General features: G+C 35.3%; 1 protein-coding gene across 3 annotated transcripts in view; it reads right to left on the minus strand.

Moving 5' to 3' along the window:
- The window catches only part of PTPN20 (protein tyrosine phosphatase non-receptor type 20), a 112,774-nt gene that overhangs the window by 61,070 nt on the left and 34,149 nt on the right, over nucleotides 1-17,555 (minus strand). Inside the window, exons 2-3 of one of the 3 annotated variants that reach the window (XM_032399057.1) lie at nucleotides 8,110-8,213; nucleotides 1,667-1,764 (exon numbers count right to left, since the gene is read on the minus strand). In XM_032399057.1, the coding sequence (XP_032254948.1) occupies nucleotides 1,667-1,764; nucleotides 8,110-8,213 (202 nt within the window). Of the gene's footprint in view, nucleotides 1-1,666; nucleotides 1,765-8,109; nucleotides 8,214-17,555 lie in introns of those variants that run through there. The other 2 variants (XM_032399059.1, XM_032399058.1) reach the window with 2 other exon arrangements.

The raw sequence follows: 17,555 nt of genomic DNA on the forward strand, positions 1-17,555 counted from the left end.
ACCCCTACTTAACAGAAGCCTCCTAATGTGATTTCTGGTTCTAATCTCCGATGTCTAGAGAAAACTCTCCCTAAGTTCAAATTTAATTCTACCTGCCCACCAACTTCAGGAAAAACCCAGGTCCCTCACAGAAGTTTAAGTTACTGGCAATCTGGCCCCTTCCTACTTTTTCATCATCAGCCCTACTAATCTCTTTTGTGCATCTTATGCTTTAACCTTAACAAAATAAATGCCTTTTTCTTTTGCTTCCATGCGTCATTTCAAGTTTCTTATTCTTTCTCCTTCTCATCTTTTTTGGGATTACTATAAATATCTAATTGTTCCCCATTTCTTGCCAGATATCATCCACCTTGCTACCCGCCATCCTCTTCCTAGACGGGTAGACAGATATATGCATTAATACAAGAAAAATTCCATCTGTACTTCCTTTTAATTCTAACAAACTGACTAAAATATGCACTCCTTGGTTTCACGTATATCAAGTTCCTTCACACTCCGGCCCACATTATATTTTTGGCTCTACCTCATCTTCTCAAGCTTCCTGGCATTCCAATTCACAGGTACCCTACAGCTCTTAACACATAACATTTCTCACCATTAATAAGATATTTTCACAACTTCTTATCTTTGTTCAAACTTCTTCCCTGAGCTTGATATTTTCTCCCCTCCCTTTTCCCCTGCTAGATTTCTACTTATTTAAGATCCTAAATCCAACCTAAATATTTTTTATTCAAAGAAGCTGGTGAGAAGCTCCCCCCATGCATATTTCTGTCTTCTGTATTCACAATCCTTGGACTTTGGCTCTATAATACTTACTACATTGTATTTAAATTTGTCTTTTACATATATGTTTCCCTAATTAAACTATAAACTAAAGGGCAAGAACTGTGTAATATTTTGCATTTGTATACAGTGCTTAGTATATAATTAGCATCTAATAATTGGTCTATACTATTAGCATATAATAGGATCTCAAAATGCCTTTTGAATTACTATTTGTTCACTTAATGCACTTTTGAAAGTTGTATATGCAAGTTTTATACTATATACATTATTATGCGGTGCTATTCCAGTGACTACAGCTAATATTACTTATAAATCTCTATGGAAATATGGCTCATTAAAATGTTCTCTTCTTTGATATGATTTTGCATATAACACCTAAATTTGAACATTTTATAAGCACGAATGTTATTGTTTTTGTTTTTCTAATGGAAATTTATTTTCTCTTGGTTCTTTAAATGTTTTCATATATAGTGCCAAGAATTCACCATGCTAACAGTTCTACTGTTTCTAGCACATTATTTTCTTTCTTGGAAACCTATATAATTTCTAGTAGAATTAATTGTGTCCTGTGCTTTACCTTACCTCAAGTATACTGCCCTCTCCATAGCTCCCAACACATTTACAAAGACTCTGGAACTGTATAATTCTTGAGATGACAGAGACATTAAATTCTTTAGGAGTATCTTCTTCTTGTGTTAATACCATATTTATGAGATCATAAATACATCCAATTTCCAGCCAAATCAGGTTGTACTTACTACAAAGAGTTATCTCTTGAGAAACTAATCAAACATTTGAGGGCCGTTATTCACTGTCTCCACTGACAGGGCTATGAGCATGAATAGACAGAAAGCTCACTAAATAAGCATATTGGTTATACCTTTCTGTAGCATCTTTAAAAAGATCATCGTAATTACGGCGTTGGAAATTCTGAACAGAGTGGTTTACTTTCCCTGAGCTATCTGCGTTTTCCAAAACCTACGGGAATAAGAAAGAAAAGAAAATTATGGCTATGATTTTAAGAATGTATAGTTTAAAAGAAATATGATTTCTATAGCTTCTTAAAAAGAGTAATAAAGTCTTCAATAATAGAATTAAAACCACAATCACAGTCAGTGTGATTTTCACTTCTAGAAAATCACCTGAAATGTATTGCTCCCCATTAAATATTTTACAATCTGTCAAAACAGAGTATAAAGTACTATGCACACACAAGTGAATTTTTATTGAATCACTCAAGTTATTTTCCAAAAGTTGATAAAAATAAGCTTCATTTTCAATTAAAAAAACTTATCACTGTAGCCCAGAGAAGACTCTTAAAATGAGTACTTATCACATTTGGTTTACTGTAAATACAAAATTCTTAGCACTATCTTTATTTTAGTTCTTATATAATCTAAGCACTAAGACAGTAATTCTGTCTCTGCCATGAGATTTTGTACTGCCCCATAGACTTCAGTCCATTCTGTTGCATTCAGAGTCCTGCATAATTAAAAAAAAAAAAATTGAGTGTAGAGGGGGAAAAAAATCACATTAAAATAAAGATTCAGTAATTCTGCTTCAATTAATCCATTCATTTGACAATTCTTTTCTGAGGACCTAGTATGCACAGATACTGCTCTAAGTGCTATGGATAAAACAATGAACAAGAGAGGTGTGTGTTCTGCCCTTGCAGAGCACGTATATTCTCATGAGGAGAAAGAAAATACACAAGCAAACATACAAATTACAGCTGGTGGTGTTAATGCAGTAACAGAGTATGGTGATACATAACTGCCCTGTACCTAAAAGACAAAAGGAAAAGCTAAGCAAAGAGAAAGGGAAGCATACTGAGCAAAAGAAACAGCAGATCTGAAGTCCAGGCAGCCTTCCATGGTCTGGCCTCTGCCTAACTGACCACCCTCATCTCATACCTATTTCTCATGCAGCATCTCAAGCCATAGCCTATACCATGTCTTTTCATCTTTTCTGAAGTGTCTTTTGACGATTCTGACTGTGTAGAACTTCTTAATCTTTCCCCTCTTGCTAATATGTTTACACGCTCACATGTGTGAGTGTTTTGTTTATTCCATGAAACTTCTTAGACCTGGAATACCTCTTGTGGGAATACATATGGAATGGAAAGATGTAAACAACTACCCAGCACTCTTACCAAGCGTATTCATTTGGCTGAACAAGTCAAAACATAACTTACTAAGTTTTTAACCTAACATGAATAAGGATTACTTGAAATATAAAGTTAATTTATATTTTAGTAGTAGTTTGCTAAATATATTAAATTCTAGTGGATTAGCTAATTGCCATTTTGAGCAATATATAAAACATAAAAAGTCCTTCCTTGTGGTGAGCATACCCTAACATACAGAGCTGCTGCATCACTATGTTGGACACCAGAAACTAATGTAACATTGTAGTCTCAACTATACTCAAATGAAAAGAAGTAGAAAAATAATAATTAAAATAAAAAATAATTAAAAAGTCCTTCCCTATGCGAGTAAGAAAAATACCAACTCTCAAATATTTTTACAAAATTTTTTAACATTTGCTTTTAATATTTGGGGATTTAATTCACCTAGATTCAATTTCAGTGTAAAGTGTACCCTGCCCACTCTGCTCAACCACCAACAGCGATCTTGTATTCTACTGGACATTCACAAGATCCAGTAGGCCACACCCGGTATCAGATGAGCTTTGCAAAAGGATACAGGTGAAGAGTCACAACATGTCAGCAGGACAGCCTTAGACTTGCCCTCATCAGGAGTCCCAACAGCATTCTAGTGTAAGCTCAGGTGTGATGCAATGAGACCACATGGGTGTGTACCTAAGTCCCCCTGGCTTAGAAACCTCAAGTTACACAGGAACCAGTATCTCTTATAATAATTCATGAACCTAACCTCAGGCTCACAGCAAGGGGATTCCCACATTCACCCCATTTGTACTCTCAACAAGACATTATTGTCATGGTCATAATCCTCCCAGTCCAGGGGTCATTTTTACCATAACCAATGCGCCTGGTAACACAGCTGATAGTCCACCTTTATCAGGTTTTCAGAGAAACAGGGTCCTGGAAGGCTAACACAAGATCATTTCCTCAATGGGAAGAAGAAAAGGTTCTGTTCATCTTTACTCACAGGTAGTAATGCATTTTATTTGTCCTATTGAAATAACCAATTGTACCACACCATTAACTGAGCAGACCACTGTAGAAATCTACAATGTCACCTGTCACATAAAAAGTTCCCATATGTATATGGGTCTTTTTCTGGCATTTCTATGCAGTTTCATTGGTCTTATTTGCCACTTCCGATTGTATTACCACATTTCTTTAATTCCTATATAGCTTTATCCTAAGCCTGGACAACCTGCAGCGCCAGTGGCCCCTCCACCACATATATATTCTTGCTGCCTTTCCTAATACTGTCTTGCCCATTTTTGACTTCCTATTTTCCCAAAAGATTTTTAATCAGCTGATCAAATCTCATACACACACACACACACACACACACATTGAAAATTTTATTGAAATTAAGTTAAACTCATTTTGTAGTTTAAATTAGGGATAACTAGGACACTGGGTGGCTCAGTTGGTTGGGCATCCGACTCTTGATTTCAACTCAGGTCATGATCTCTGGGTCGTGGTATTGAGCCCCACAACAGGCTCCATGCTCAGTGGGGAGTCTGCAGGAAATTCTCTCCCTCCCTCTCCCTCTCACTCTGCCCCTCCTCCCGCTCTCTCTCTCTAAAATAAATAAATAAATCTCTAAAAATATAAATAAATAAATTAGGGATAACTATTTTCTTCATTCATTAAGACTTATTATCCATTGATATGATATAGCTATAACAACAAAATATTTTTAAATATTCTCAAGAAAAGTAATTCATACCTTTTCTTAGATTGACTCCTACATACTTTATAGCTGGTACCATGGTAAATGTAACGGTGTAATCTATTATGGTAGATAATTTGATATTTGGTATACATGTGCTAACTACTGCATAATGAGAAAACCACACATTTTTATATACTGTAATTTTGTATTTATTCTATTATAAATATTTTAAATTTCCACTATGACCTCTTCTTCGACCCATGAGTTTTGAGTATGTCTTGAGTGTGTTTTATCTATTTGTGGTTGACTTCCAACTGAATTTCTCATGTCAGAGGCCACAGTCAGTACTATAAAGATTATTTGAAATTGGTTGAGATATATTTTGATTTGGTACATGGTAAATTTTTATAAATGCTCTATGTATGCTTGAAAAGAATGTATGTTCTCTAACTTTTGGATGCAAGTTCTATAGATATGTTTGTTCTATCTATCTGGATAATTTTTTTATAATTCTATACTCTTAACTATTGTCTATTCTTTTAATAAAAGATATCTTTTTAAATGGTCCACTATCATAGTGAATTTATCAATTCCTTCTTATAATTCTGTCCAATACTGATTTACATATTCTGGTGCTTATAAATTTAGAATTTTATATCTTCCTTGTGAACTAAACCTTTTAGTATTATATAGTGACCTCTAAAGCATAATACTTTATACTTTTAAGTCTTTTTGTCTGATATTACTATAGCTACATTAGTTCTCTTTTGTTAGTGTTGCTCTGTGTATTTTAATTCTTTTACTTTAAAACATCAAGGGAGGGCGCCTGGGTGGCTCAGTCATTAAGCGTCTGCCATCGGCTCAGGTCATGATCCCAGGGTCCTGGGATTGAGCCCTGCATCGGGCTCCCTGCTCCGTGGGAAGCCTGCTTCTCCCTCCTCCACTCCCCCTGCTTGTGTTCCCTCTCTTGCTGTCTCTCTCTCTCTCTGTCAAATGAATAAATAAAATCTTTAAAAAAAAATAAAAAATAAAACATCAAGGGAAGGGACACCTGGGTGGCTCAGTTGATTAAGCGTCTGCCTTTGGCTCAGGTCCCAAGGTCCTGGAATCAAGTCCCACATCGGGCTCCTTGCTTAGCCGGGAGCCTGCTTCTCCCTCTGCCTGCCACTCCCTCTGCTTGTGCTCACTCTCTCTCTCTTTCTCCCTCTCTGACAAATAAATAAGTAAAATCTTAAAAAAAAAAATTAAATCTTAAAAAAAAAAATCAAGGGTGTCCCCCAAAGATTTCTTCTCATTAAACTACACAGATGACCAACAAATTGAATGAGTTCTACAGAGTTTGCCTAGTCCTGAAAACTAGTTTATCAACACTAATTGGTAAAACAAATCCTTAAACACTAATTTCGGGAGAATTAAAAAGGAATGTGAAGATTATGAATAAAATGGGATGGAGGAAAAGAAAGAGAATAGTACTATTGCACCAATACAATCCCTCTCATCTCCAACAAGACATGTTTAAAAAGGCATTTTCTTATAACTCAGTTACTAAGAAAAAGTGACATCACCTGGGCGAGAATTCCTACCATAATTTAAACCTGAGACATATTTCAAGTCACACTTCAAAATCAACTTGATTACATTTATCCAAGAAGCAAACTGCTTTAGATGGCTGCAATTCAAATTAAAGCCTCACTTAGGACTCTAATATGTCTTTGATTGAGTGAAATGTGATTTGGCTAACAACGTTAAGAAGGTGCAAGGAGAAATATACCAAATTACCAAGATGTCAGGTCTTTTTGGAGACTGCTCACTGAATCAAATTAATGTCAAATTAAAGAAAGGGCCAAATAACTTTTTCTGAGGAACTTAAGTTAGCTTTTCTGCACTGCATATATATGCCAAGGACATATGAGGACAAAGTAGTAAATACTAGGAGTAATACTAGGAGCAGTAATACTAGGAGATAGGAGCCTGGTTTCTAGTCTTTGCTGTGACTGAAGAGCTGTATGATCACAGACAAATCATTTCAGCTCTCTGGGACTTAGTTTCTTCACCTCTAAAATGAGTGTTGGAATAAAAATGTCTTGACCTAGCTTCCAAATCTAATCATCTATAAGTCTGAGTCTAGATAGTTCCTAGGGATAGCATCATAACTGAAAGGGCATCAAGTGGTTATAACATCAAATTAATTCATGAAATGTTAAGAAAAGCAAATCCTGGTAAAATCAGCTGGTTTTCCCAACATGCTACTCTAAAAACCATCCAGAAATGTTCTCTAAGATACTCTTTTCTAAAATGAAATTTTAAAGCATATCAAAATTCATCCTAGATAGGTCAAGCCATAAAATATAGGGGAAAACAAACAAACAATAAAATGTATTTAGTTCTAGAAGGGAGTCAAGTATGGACATTCTATGAAAGTGCTCACTTTGAAATTATCTCTCCTTCAAGTACAAAATCATTCTTTTTTTTTTTTTAAAGATTTTTTTATTTATTTATTTGAGAGAGAGAGAATGAGAGAGCAAGCACATGACAGGGGGGAGGGTCAGAGGGAGAAGCAGACTCCCTGCCGAGCAGGGAGCCCGATGCGGGACTCGATCCAGGGACTCCAGGATCATGACCTGAGCCGAAGGCAGTCGCTTAACCAACTGAGCCACCCAGGTGCCCAGTACAAAATCATTCTGATCAGAGAAAAGTATCAACAGTGGGGCTGAGAGCGCAGCAGTACATTCAGATTTAGAGACTGCCAGCCAGAGATATGATGGTAGGTGGGCTCGATGCAGCACAGATTCCTATATTAGAGATCCCTTCAAAGCAGCAGCATGACTGTCAGTCCTGGGTGGAGAGGGCAGCCAAACTGGAAAACGGGAGAAGCGGTATCTGTTCTTGGTACTTACTCTGATCTCTAGTAATGCTGGAACCTACAGAATAGAATGTGAGTCTGAAAACAGCAACACGATGGCAGTCCCAAAGCTCCAGTAGATAAGAGAAAAAAACGCAAGCCACCCACATGATGAAAATGCATTGCTCTTTTTGTGCTCTAATCCTGGCAGTTATCTCCACAAGGAAGGAGACACATGTCAAGGTGAGAGTGTTTGCCCCAGATTTTCCCAACCCTCTACCTTTCCATAGTTTAGAGACACTGTACCATGCTGTCTCTATCATTTAAAAATTCCATCAATCAATATATCTAAAGGTGCTTCAAATTTTATATGAAATTCATTTTGTATCTCTATTAGTAGCACAAAATGAAATTGATGCCAAAATAAGTAAAATTTCCAGAATAGTATCAAGAGGTTTTTTTTAGAGTTGCAAAGAGTTCCACTCTTTCAAATTGCTATTTTGGTTGTCTTCAACATCAGAGGGACAGAGAACTGAGAATTAGTGTGCTAAGGAGAACAAAATAGACCCCCCCTATGCCTTAGAGAGCTTACTCTGTGATTCCACAGTAGCCACAATCATTTAGCAGAGATCCCTCTTCTAGTTTTACCTCATGAGTCACTGATTTAGGTGTCTTTTCCTCACTTGATGAAGTCAAAGTCTCCCTGGAAATCATGTCTTCTGAATCACAGTCATGTACCTTCTTATTTTTTCCTGAAAAAGAGAAGGGAAGAATTGATCAAATGCAAAGGGTTACACAGAGAAAGGTTGTGCCTTAATGAGAAAACCCAAGCTACACAAGGGGAATGTTCGCCTACTTTTCCTATTGTACAGTCATCTCATCTTTATCTCCTATATTAATCACTTTTCTCCCTGCTTTAAAAAAATAACATAGCAAACATGATCCTTCTTCTAGGATCCTCCTCAGAAAGTTAATTTTTGAGCGGTCCCTTTGTTCCTACTTCTGTATTACTCTTCAGGTAAATCCTAAATATACACAACTTCCAGAACCTATGCACTGGGTATCACATAAGATAATTCTTCTGTTTTTCAGGGTCTACTTCTTAGATAAAGAACAGTGTGCTACATAAATCTCACTTTAACTTCCTGAATTATTAATAATAAATAAATTAGCAATATGTTAATGTATATAGAAAGTCATTTCAGGCTTTATTGAGGAATAAAATATGAATCCTCCCTAGGAAAGTCATTGCTGGTTTTATTATAGGATCATTGCTAACCTGTTATTTTCACTGCACAGAATATTTCATATAGAAGCCAAAGGAGATATTTTTCTCTGATTTTGGAACAAGCATTCAGGGTACTGTTCCCTATATCATGGCAGCCCTAACTATTATGGTTTAGAAATTTTGTGACATGGCATATTACAAAATCAACAAAACAAATATAGTAAAAAAAATATATAGTAAACATATACTTTGGAAATGAAAAAGGTCATTCATTAATGTGTTAAAAAGGACAAAAAGAAATTGTGAACTATTATAACACGAGTTAATTTTATATGTATATATTATGAAATATCAATGAAAAAACAACATATCAAAACTAACATGAAAGTTAACTAAAGCAGTATTTAAAGTGGAAATGTATAGTTTTAAATACATTTATAACAGAAGCAGAAAAAAAGGACAAAAATGAGTTTTATATTTAATCATAAAGGCCAAGTAAAACTGAGGAAACCCCCAAAAAAGTAGAAAGTAAGACATCATAAAGAAATACAGCAAACAGAAAACAATTTAAAACAACAAATCAACAAAATCAAATATTAGTTCTTTGAAAAAGGACTTAAAAATATGCAAATGTCTTTCACTACTCAATTTAATTAACATTAAGAAGGAAAAAGGGCACGGCCACGGACCCAACTATCATTTTTAGAAGTAAGTACCTTTAGACAAATTTGATGAAATGGAAACTTTTACAGAGAATCATAAATCATCAAAGTCTACCCAAGAATATGTAGAAAGCATAAATAGTATAATAAGCATTTAAAAAGTTAAACCAATAATTAAAAATCTCATCCCCAGGAGGTAACAGACATCTGGGCCCAAAGAGGCTTCCAGATGAGATTTTATCAAACTTTCAATGAACAAAATCTCTTTCTTATACAAACTATTTTAGAGAATTTTTTAAAATGTAAAATTGTGTAATTTATACTAAAAGGTAGTAAAATCCTTACATGAAAACAAAACATGTAAAATACAAGAAAAATTATAAGCCAAACTTAAAAATGGACATCAATGCAAAAATCCTAAGTACAATATTACTAAATGGTGCAATGGAAGAAATGTGTAGACTAAGTTAGATTTATCACAAGACTTCAAATTATGGTCGGTATCATAAAAATCTATCAGTGTAAATTGGTATATAACAAATGTCAATTAAAGGACAGAAATCATATTATCATCTGAACATATAAAGAAAAATCATTTGAAAAATTCAATAGCCTTTCAAGGTAGAAATGGAAAGGAACTTCTTTAACTTATAGAAAAGGTTATCTATTCAAAATATTGAGCCAACATTAAGCTTAATGCTAAAACTTTAGACATATTCTCATTGTTTAAGAAAAACATAAAAATGCCTGTTACCACTACCCTTATTTAACATTGTATAATGCATAATGTATTTGTATTATTGCCCAAGCAATAAAACAAAAGAAGAAGAAAAAAAACCTTAAGAATTGGAAACAAAGCAAGTAAATCGTATTTGCAAATACACAGAAAATTAAAGAGACTCTATAGTCAAATTACTAGAAATCATAAAAAAGTCTGACAGGATAGCTGATACAATAAATTAGAAACATTCCATAAACCAACAATAACCAACTAGACACTGAAACAAAAGAAAATGTATCATTCACAATAGAAATAAAAATATAAGGTAACTAGAAATAAACCAAAAATATATAGTAAAAATCGCAAAATCTTACTGAAGTTTACAAAAAGTAGAAGAACCCATATTCATATAGGAGAAAACTCAGTATCATAATAATGGTAAGTAGCCTCTAAATTAATCCACGGATTCAATGCAAATCCAATCAGAATTTAAGCAGGATGTGTGTGTGCGTGTGTGTGCGTGTGTGTGTGTGTGTGTGTGTAGACAAACTAGAGAATATAAGTCCAAGAACAGCAAAGACAACTTGGACAAGGAAAACAGATTGGGGCATTTGTCCTATCAGGTATCAATACTGATTATAAGTTAGAGTAATCAACAGTGTGAATTGGTATAAGAGTAGAAAAATAGAGGACGAAAAGAGAACAGGGATTCAAAAACATGCTCAAGTACATAAAAGCATTTACTATTAGATAGTGGTGGCATTGCAGATGAGTAGGGAAAACACTAAAATAAATGGGGTTGGGACAACTGGCTTTCCTACCAGAAAAAAAAAAAATTATATCCCTATCTCAGAGCCTGATAAGATCAAAGATCAAAGTATACAAAATAAATAAATAAAAGAGGCTATTTTTATTCTCTCAGGGTAGGAATAAATTTTCTAATTACAAAAGCACAACTTATAGAAGAAAATATTGATAAACTTGAATATTAATTAAAAGATACTGTCAATAGGGGTGCCTGGCTGGTTCAGTTGGAAGAGCATGTGACCCTTTATTTCGGGGTTGTACGTTTGAGCCCCAGGTTGGTTGTAGAGATTACTTAGAAACAAAATCTTAAAAAAATAAAAAATGGAAAAAAGAAGATACTCTCAATAGAGTTTTTTTTTTTTTTTAAAAAGCATTCACCAGGAAGAAGTGATATGTATCTAGGATACATATCGAATTCCTGAAATTCAATAAGACGAGCCAATGGGGGGAAAAATGAGTCAAGTATATTAAACTAGCTGATACTCTTAGTTGGAAGTAACAACATCCAACTACTGCTGATTTGAGAATAAATAAAATTTATTGTATGTCCTCTGGGCAGTTCCTCTAACCACCAAAAAAACCGAGCAAAAAAACATGGTCTCCTGAATGCTGAGGGTGCACATCTAACACTCACTCCTGTTACTGAATGCTAAAACTATACCATGTCCTCCCATAATCCTTGACATTAAATGTTACTGCCACTATTGATTCACACCAAGATTCAAAGAACCAGGAATTCTGCACTTAAAAAGGAGCTTCATATGCTAGGGAGGCAAATTAAAAGAAAAAAAAAATATCTGTAAGAATTATAAACAAGCAACTCATAGAAGAAGAAAACTTACAGGCCAATAAATGTATTTTAAAAAAATCCAGTGTCACCTAATAAACAAATGAAAATTAAAGTAATCTACCACTGACTTTCACTTCTGCCTATGAGAAATTTATCACTTAATCACAACCAGAAAATAGGACAAAATACATTGAAACCACAATTTTCAGACATTGTGCAATAGATTATGATCTCAGAGAGAGGGGAAACAAATGAGGTGAGTCTTATGATTGCCCCAGATTAAGTCCTCAAGGAGTTTCCAGGCCACAGCTCAGGGAGAGAAGAAAGAGTCCAGTGATCTCATTGAGTTGCAGAGAAAGAGATCAAAGCTCAGAGAGACCATGGCAAGTAGAATTTGCAGGGCAGAATATCAAGAGAGGAGATAGTTGTACAGAAGAGAAGTCTGAACATATGCAAAGAAATCCTCTCTTATCCTTTACAGAATATGGGTCTTCTTATATGTAGGACAATCCCTGATATCAAGGAAAATCAGTGGAAAGCAGCAGAGTTTAGTAAGGGTGAGGAACAGTTTGTGTTCTTACAAGCCAGAATGAGATCTTGCAATACATTAGGCTCCAGGGAGAGTTCACAGAACAGACACTTCTTAGCAAAACTAAATTATCCCCAGAATAAAGGCTACCCTGCACCACCTTTAAGAAGCTTAATAGCAAGCTTCAAAAAGAATCAAGTTTAATTTGAACTTCAAGTAATATAACTGCAAGGCAGAAAATACCAAACACTTTCTTAAAGGAATAAAAAAAAACCCAGCACCCAAAAATCATATAATTTGCAGCATCCAGCATCCAGTAAACAATTAACAGGGATGCAGAGAAATAGGAAAATATATCCTATGACCAGAAAAGTCAGTCAATAGAAATATACTTAGAAATAATAGCTGATGAAAGTTATAAACAAGAACCTTGAACAAGCTGTTACAAATTTTATGAAGGTGCTCAAGGAAATAAAATAATACATTATATGTTTAAGAAAAAGAAGAAGAAGATAGTAGGAAGGGAAAAATGAAGGGGGGGAAATTGGAGGGGGAGACGAACCATGAGAGACTATGGACTCTGAGAAACAAACTGAGGGTTCTATAGGGGAGGGGGAGGGGCAGGGGTTAGCCTGGTGGTGGGTATTAAAGAGGGCACGTATTGAATGGAGCACTGGGTTGAAGAGCATGCGACAATTTATGCAAACAATAAATCATGGAACACTACATCAAAAACTAATGATGTAATGTATGGTGATTAACATAACATAATAAAATAAAATTTAAAAAAAGAAAACATAGAAGAGAAATAAAAAATGTAAAAATGAAACCCAAATGGAATTTCTAGAGATGAAATACATAATATATGAACTGGATAGAACTAACAGCAGACGAGAGAGTAGAGAAGAAAAGACCAGTGTATGTCAACATACAGCAATAGAAATGATCCAAAATGAAGCAGAGTGGGGGATAAAGGACTGAACAGAAATTCAGCAAACTTTAAAAGAAAAAAGAGGGAAAGAGATACCATGCTAACACTAGTCAAGAAAAAGTTAGAATGGCTAGATTAGCATTAGATGAAGTAGACTTCAGACTAAAGAGCATTACCAGTGATAAAGATGACATTACATAATGGTAGATGTTAATTTATTAGAAAAATAGCAATTCAAAATCTGTATTCAACTCATAGCAAAAACCCAGATTAATATGAAATAAAAACTAACAGAACTGAAAGGAGAAAGACACATATCCACAAAACTCTCTTTCAGCAACTGACATGAAAGAAAAAAAACAGGGGCACCTGAGTGGCTCAGTCAATTAAGCAGCTGCCTTCGGCTCAGGTCATGATCTCAGGGTCCTGGGATCGAGTCCCACATCAGGCTCCCTGCTCAGCAGAGAGCCTGCTTCTCCCTCTCTCTCTGCCTGCCTCTCTGCCTACTTGTGCTCTCTATCTCTCTGTCAAATAAATAAAATCTTTAAAAAAAGAAAAGAAAAGAAAAAAAATCATAAAGAGAAAGATTTGAAACACACTATAATTCATACTGTCCTAACTTAAAAGTACAAAACACTTCACCTAAAAACAACAGAATACACATTGAAGTATGCATGGAACATTTTCAAAGATTATACACTGGGCCATAAAACAATTCTCAAAAAATTAACAAGCTATGAAATCATATAGAGTTTATCACATAAATTATAAAGATCAGATCACAATGTAATTAAATTAGAAATTAATAATAATAAGGTATATGGGAAATCTCCAAATATCTGGAAACTCAACAACAAATTTTTTTAACCTGTGAGTCAAAAAATAAATCACAAAAGAATCTAGAAAATATCTTAAACTTCATGAGGGTAAATAAAAACAGCACATTGAAATTTTAAGGATGAAGCAAAGTAATGTTTTATAGAAATGTAGAGCATTGGATACTTGTATGAGGAAAGTAGAAAGGCCTAAAATCCAATTATCTAAACTTCTACCTTAAGAAATTAGAAAAGAAGAGCAAATTAAATTCAAAGAAGTAGAAGAATGGAAATGGTGGTAAAAACAGAAATCATTGAAGGAGAAAAACAATAAAATCAACCAACATTGGGTTCATTGAAAAGATCAATAAAATTGGTGAATTTTCAGATGCATCAAAAAATAAAAGAGAGAAGAAACAAACTAACAACCTCAGAAATGGAAGGGAGGACCTCACCATATTTTCTATAAAAACGTAAAGTGTGTTAAAAGAATAATAAGGATAACTTTATGTCAGTAAGTTTGACAACTTAAATGAAATGAACAAATAATTTGAAAGACTGAAATTGAAAATCTACCATAGCTCATCCAGGAAGAACTAGATAATATGAATAGCTCTATATCTCTTAAAGAATTTGAATTCAACATGGTTGGAACTGCAGGGGATTATGTCAAGTGAAGTAAGTCAAGCAGAGAAAGACAATTATCATATGGTTTCACTCATATGTGGAACATAAGCAATAGCACGGAGGACCATAGGGGAAGGGAAGGAAATCCAAAGGGGGAGAAATCAGAGAGGGAGATGAACCATGAGAGACTATGGACCCCGAGAAACAATCTGGGGGTTTGAGAGGGGAGGACAATGGGGGGAGGGGGTAACAGGGTGATGGGTATTGAGGAGGGCACGTGCTGTGATGAGCACTGGGTGTTATACTTAACTAATGAATCATTGAACACTACATCAAAAACTAATTATGTACTATACAGCGGCTAACTGAACATAAAAAAAAAGTGGCTACTAGATTTTTTTTTAAATGCCATTGGAATCTTACAGAGATTACATTGAATCTATAGATGGCTTTTGGTAGTATTGAAATTTTAACAATATTAACTCTTCTAATCATTAAACACAAGATACAAAAAAAAAAAGAAATTGAATTCATAATTTAAAATCCTCCCCCAAACAAACATCAGATCTGAATAGCTTCACGGGCAAATTCTATAAAACATTTAAGGAAAAACACCAGTTCTACACCAACTTGCCATAAAACTGAAGAGAAGGAGACATTTGCCACCTAACCAAAGATGCAAAGGATCTGTACTCAGAAAACTATAAAATACTCATGAAAGAAATTGAGGAAGACACAAAGAAATGGAAAAACGTTCCATGCTCGTGGATTGGAAGAACAAATATTGTGACGATGTCAATGCTACCTAGAGCAATCTACACATTCAATGCAATCCCCATCAAAATACCATCAACTTTTTTCAAAGAAATGGAACAAATAATCCTAAAATTTGTATGGAACCAGAAAAGACCCCGCATAGCCAGAGGAATGTTGAAAAAGAAAAGCAAAGCTGGCGGCATCACAATTCCGGACTTCCAGCTCTATTACAAAGCTGTCATCATCAAGACAGTATGGTACTGGCACAAAAGCAGACACACAGATCAATGGAACAGAATAGAGAGCCCAGAAATGGACCCTCAACTCTATGGTCAACCAGTCTTCGACAAAGAAGGAAAGAATGTCCAATGGAAAAAAGACAGTCTCTTCAACAAATGGTGTTGGGAAAATTGGACAGCCACATGCAGAAGAATCAAACCGGACCATTTCCTTACACCACACACAAAAATAAACTCAAAATGGTTAAAAGACCTCAATGTGAGACAGGAGTCCATCAAAATCCTAAAGGAGAACACAGGCAGCAACCTTTTCGACCTCAGCTGCAGCAACGTCTTCCTAGAAACATTGCCAAAGGCAAAGGAAGCAAGGGCAAAAATGAACTATTGGGACTTCATCAAGATAAAAAGCTTTTGCACAGCAAAGGAAACAGTCAACAAAACCAAAAGACAACTGACAGAATGGGAGAAGGTATTTGCAAATGACATATCAGATAAAGGATTAGTATCCAAAATCTATAAAGAACTTCTTAAGCTCAACACCCAAAGAACAAATGATCCAATCAAGAAATGGGCAGAAGACATGAACAGACATTTTTTCAAAGAAGACATCCAAATGGCCAACAGACACATGAAAAAGTGTTCAACATCGCTCGGCATCAGGGAAATCCAAATCAAAACCTCACTGAATTATCACCTCACACCAGTCAGAATGACTAAAATTAACAAGTCTGGAAACTACAGATGTTGGCAGGGATGCGGAGAAAGGGGAACCCTCCTACACTGTTGGTGGGAATGCAAGCTGGTGCAACCACTCTGGAAAACAGTATGGAGGTTCCTCAAAAAGTTGAAAATAGAGCTACCATACAATCCAGCAATTGCACTACTGGGTATTTACCCCAAAGATACAAATGTAGGGATCCGAAGGGGTACGTGCACCCCGATGTTTATAGCAGCAATGTCCACAATAGCCAAACTGTGGAAAGAGCCAAGATGTCCATCGACAGATGAATGGATAAAGAAGAAGTGGTGTATATATACAATGGAATATTATGCAGCCATCAAAAGGAATGAGATCTTGCCATTTGCAATGACGTGGATAGAACTGGACAGTGTTATGCTGAGCGAAATAAGTCAATCAGAGAAAGACATGTATCATATGACCTCACTGATATGAGGAATTCTTAATCTCAGGAAACAAACTGAGGGTTGCTAGAGTGGTGGGGGGTGGGAGGGATGGGGTGGCTGGGTGATAGATATTGGGGAGGGTATGTGCTATGGTGAGTGCTGTGAATTGTGCAAGACTGTTGAATCACAGATCTGTACCTCTGAAACAAATAATACAATATATGTTAAAAAAAAAAAAAGAAGAAGAAGATAGCAGGAGGGGAAGAATGAAGGGGGGAAATCGGAGGGGGAGACAAACCATGAGAGATGATGGACTCTGAAAAACAAACTGAGGGTTCTAGAGGGGAGGGAAATGGGAGGATGGTTTAGCCTGGTGATGGGTATTAAAGAGGGCATGCTCTGCGTGGAGTACTGGGTGTTATACACAAACAATGAATCATGGAACACTACATCAAAAACTAATGATGTAATGTATGGTGATTAACATAACAATAAAAATTTTTTAAAAAACCTTAATAAGCTCTTTAAAGGTCTTATCTCCAAATACAATCACACTGGGGATAAGGGCTTCAACATGTGAACTTCAGAACACAGTGCAGTTCCTAACAACTATCTTGATACCAATATCAAAGATATTAGAAGAAAATTATAGATCAACATCCTCTCATACAGATGCAAAAGTCCTTAACAAAATTTGCCAGATCAAATCCAGAAATACATAAAAAGGGTAGTATATTGTGACCACATGGAGTTCATCCAAAAATGTAAAGTAGGTTAACACTTGCAGAGTAATCAGTATAAGTCACTGTATGAATATACTCACAATGAAAAAAGACAAATAAGAATTTCAATAGATGCAGAAAA

The sequence above is a fragment of the Phoca vitulina genome, unplaced genomic scaffold, assembly GCF_004348235.1.
Source record: "Phoca vitulina isolate PV1807 unplaced genomic scaffold, GSC_HSeal_1.0 scaffold127, whole genome shotgun sequence".
In the NCBI taxonomy this organism is placed as follows: domain Eukaryota; kingdom Metazoa; phylum Chordata; class Mammalia; order Carnivora; family Phocidae; genus Phoca; species Phoca vitulina.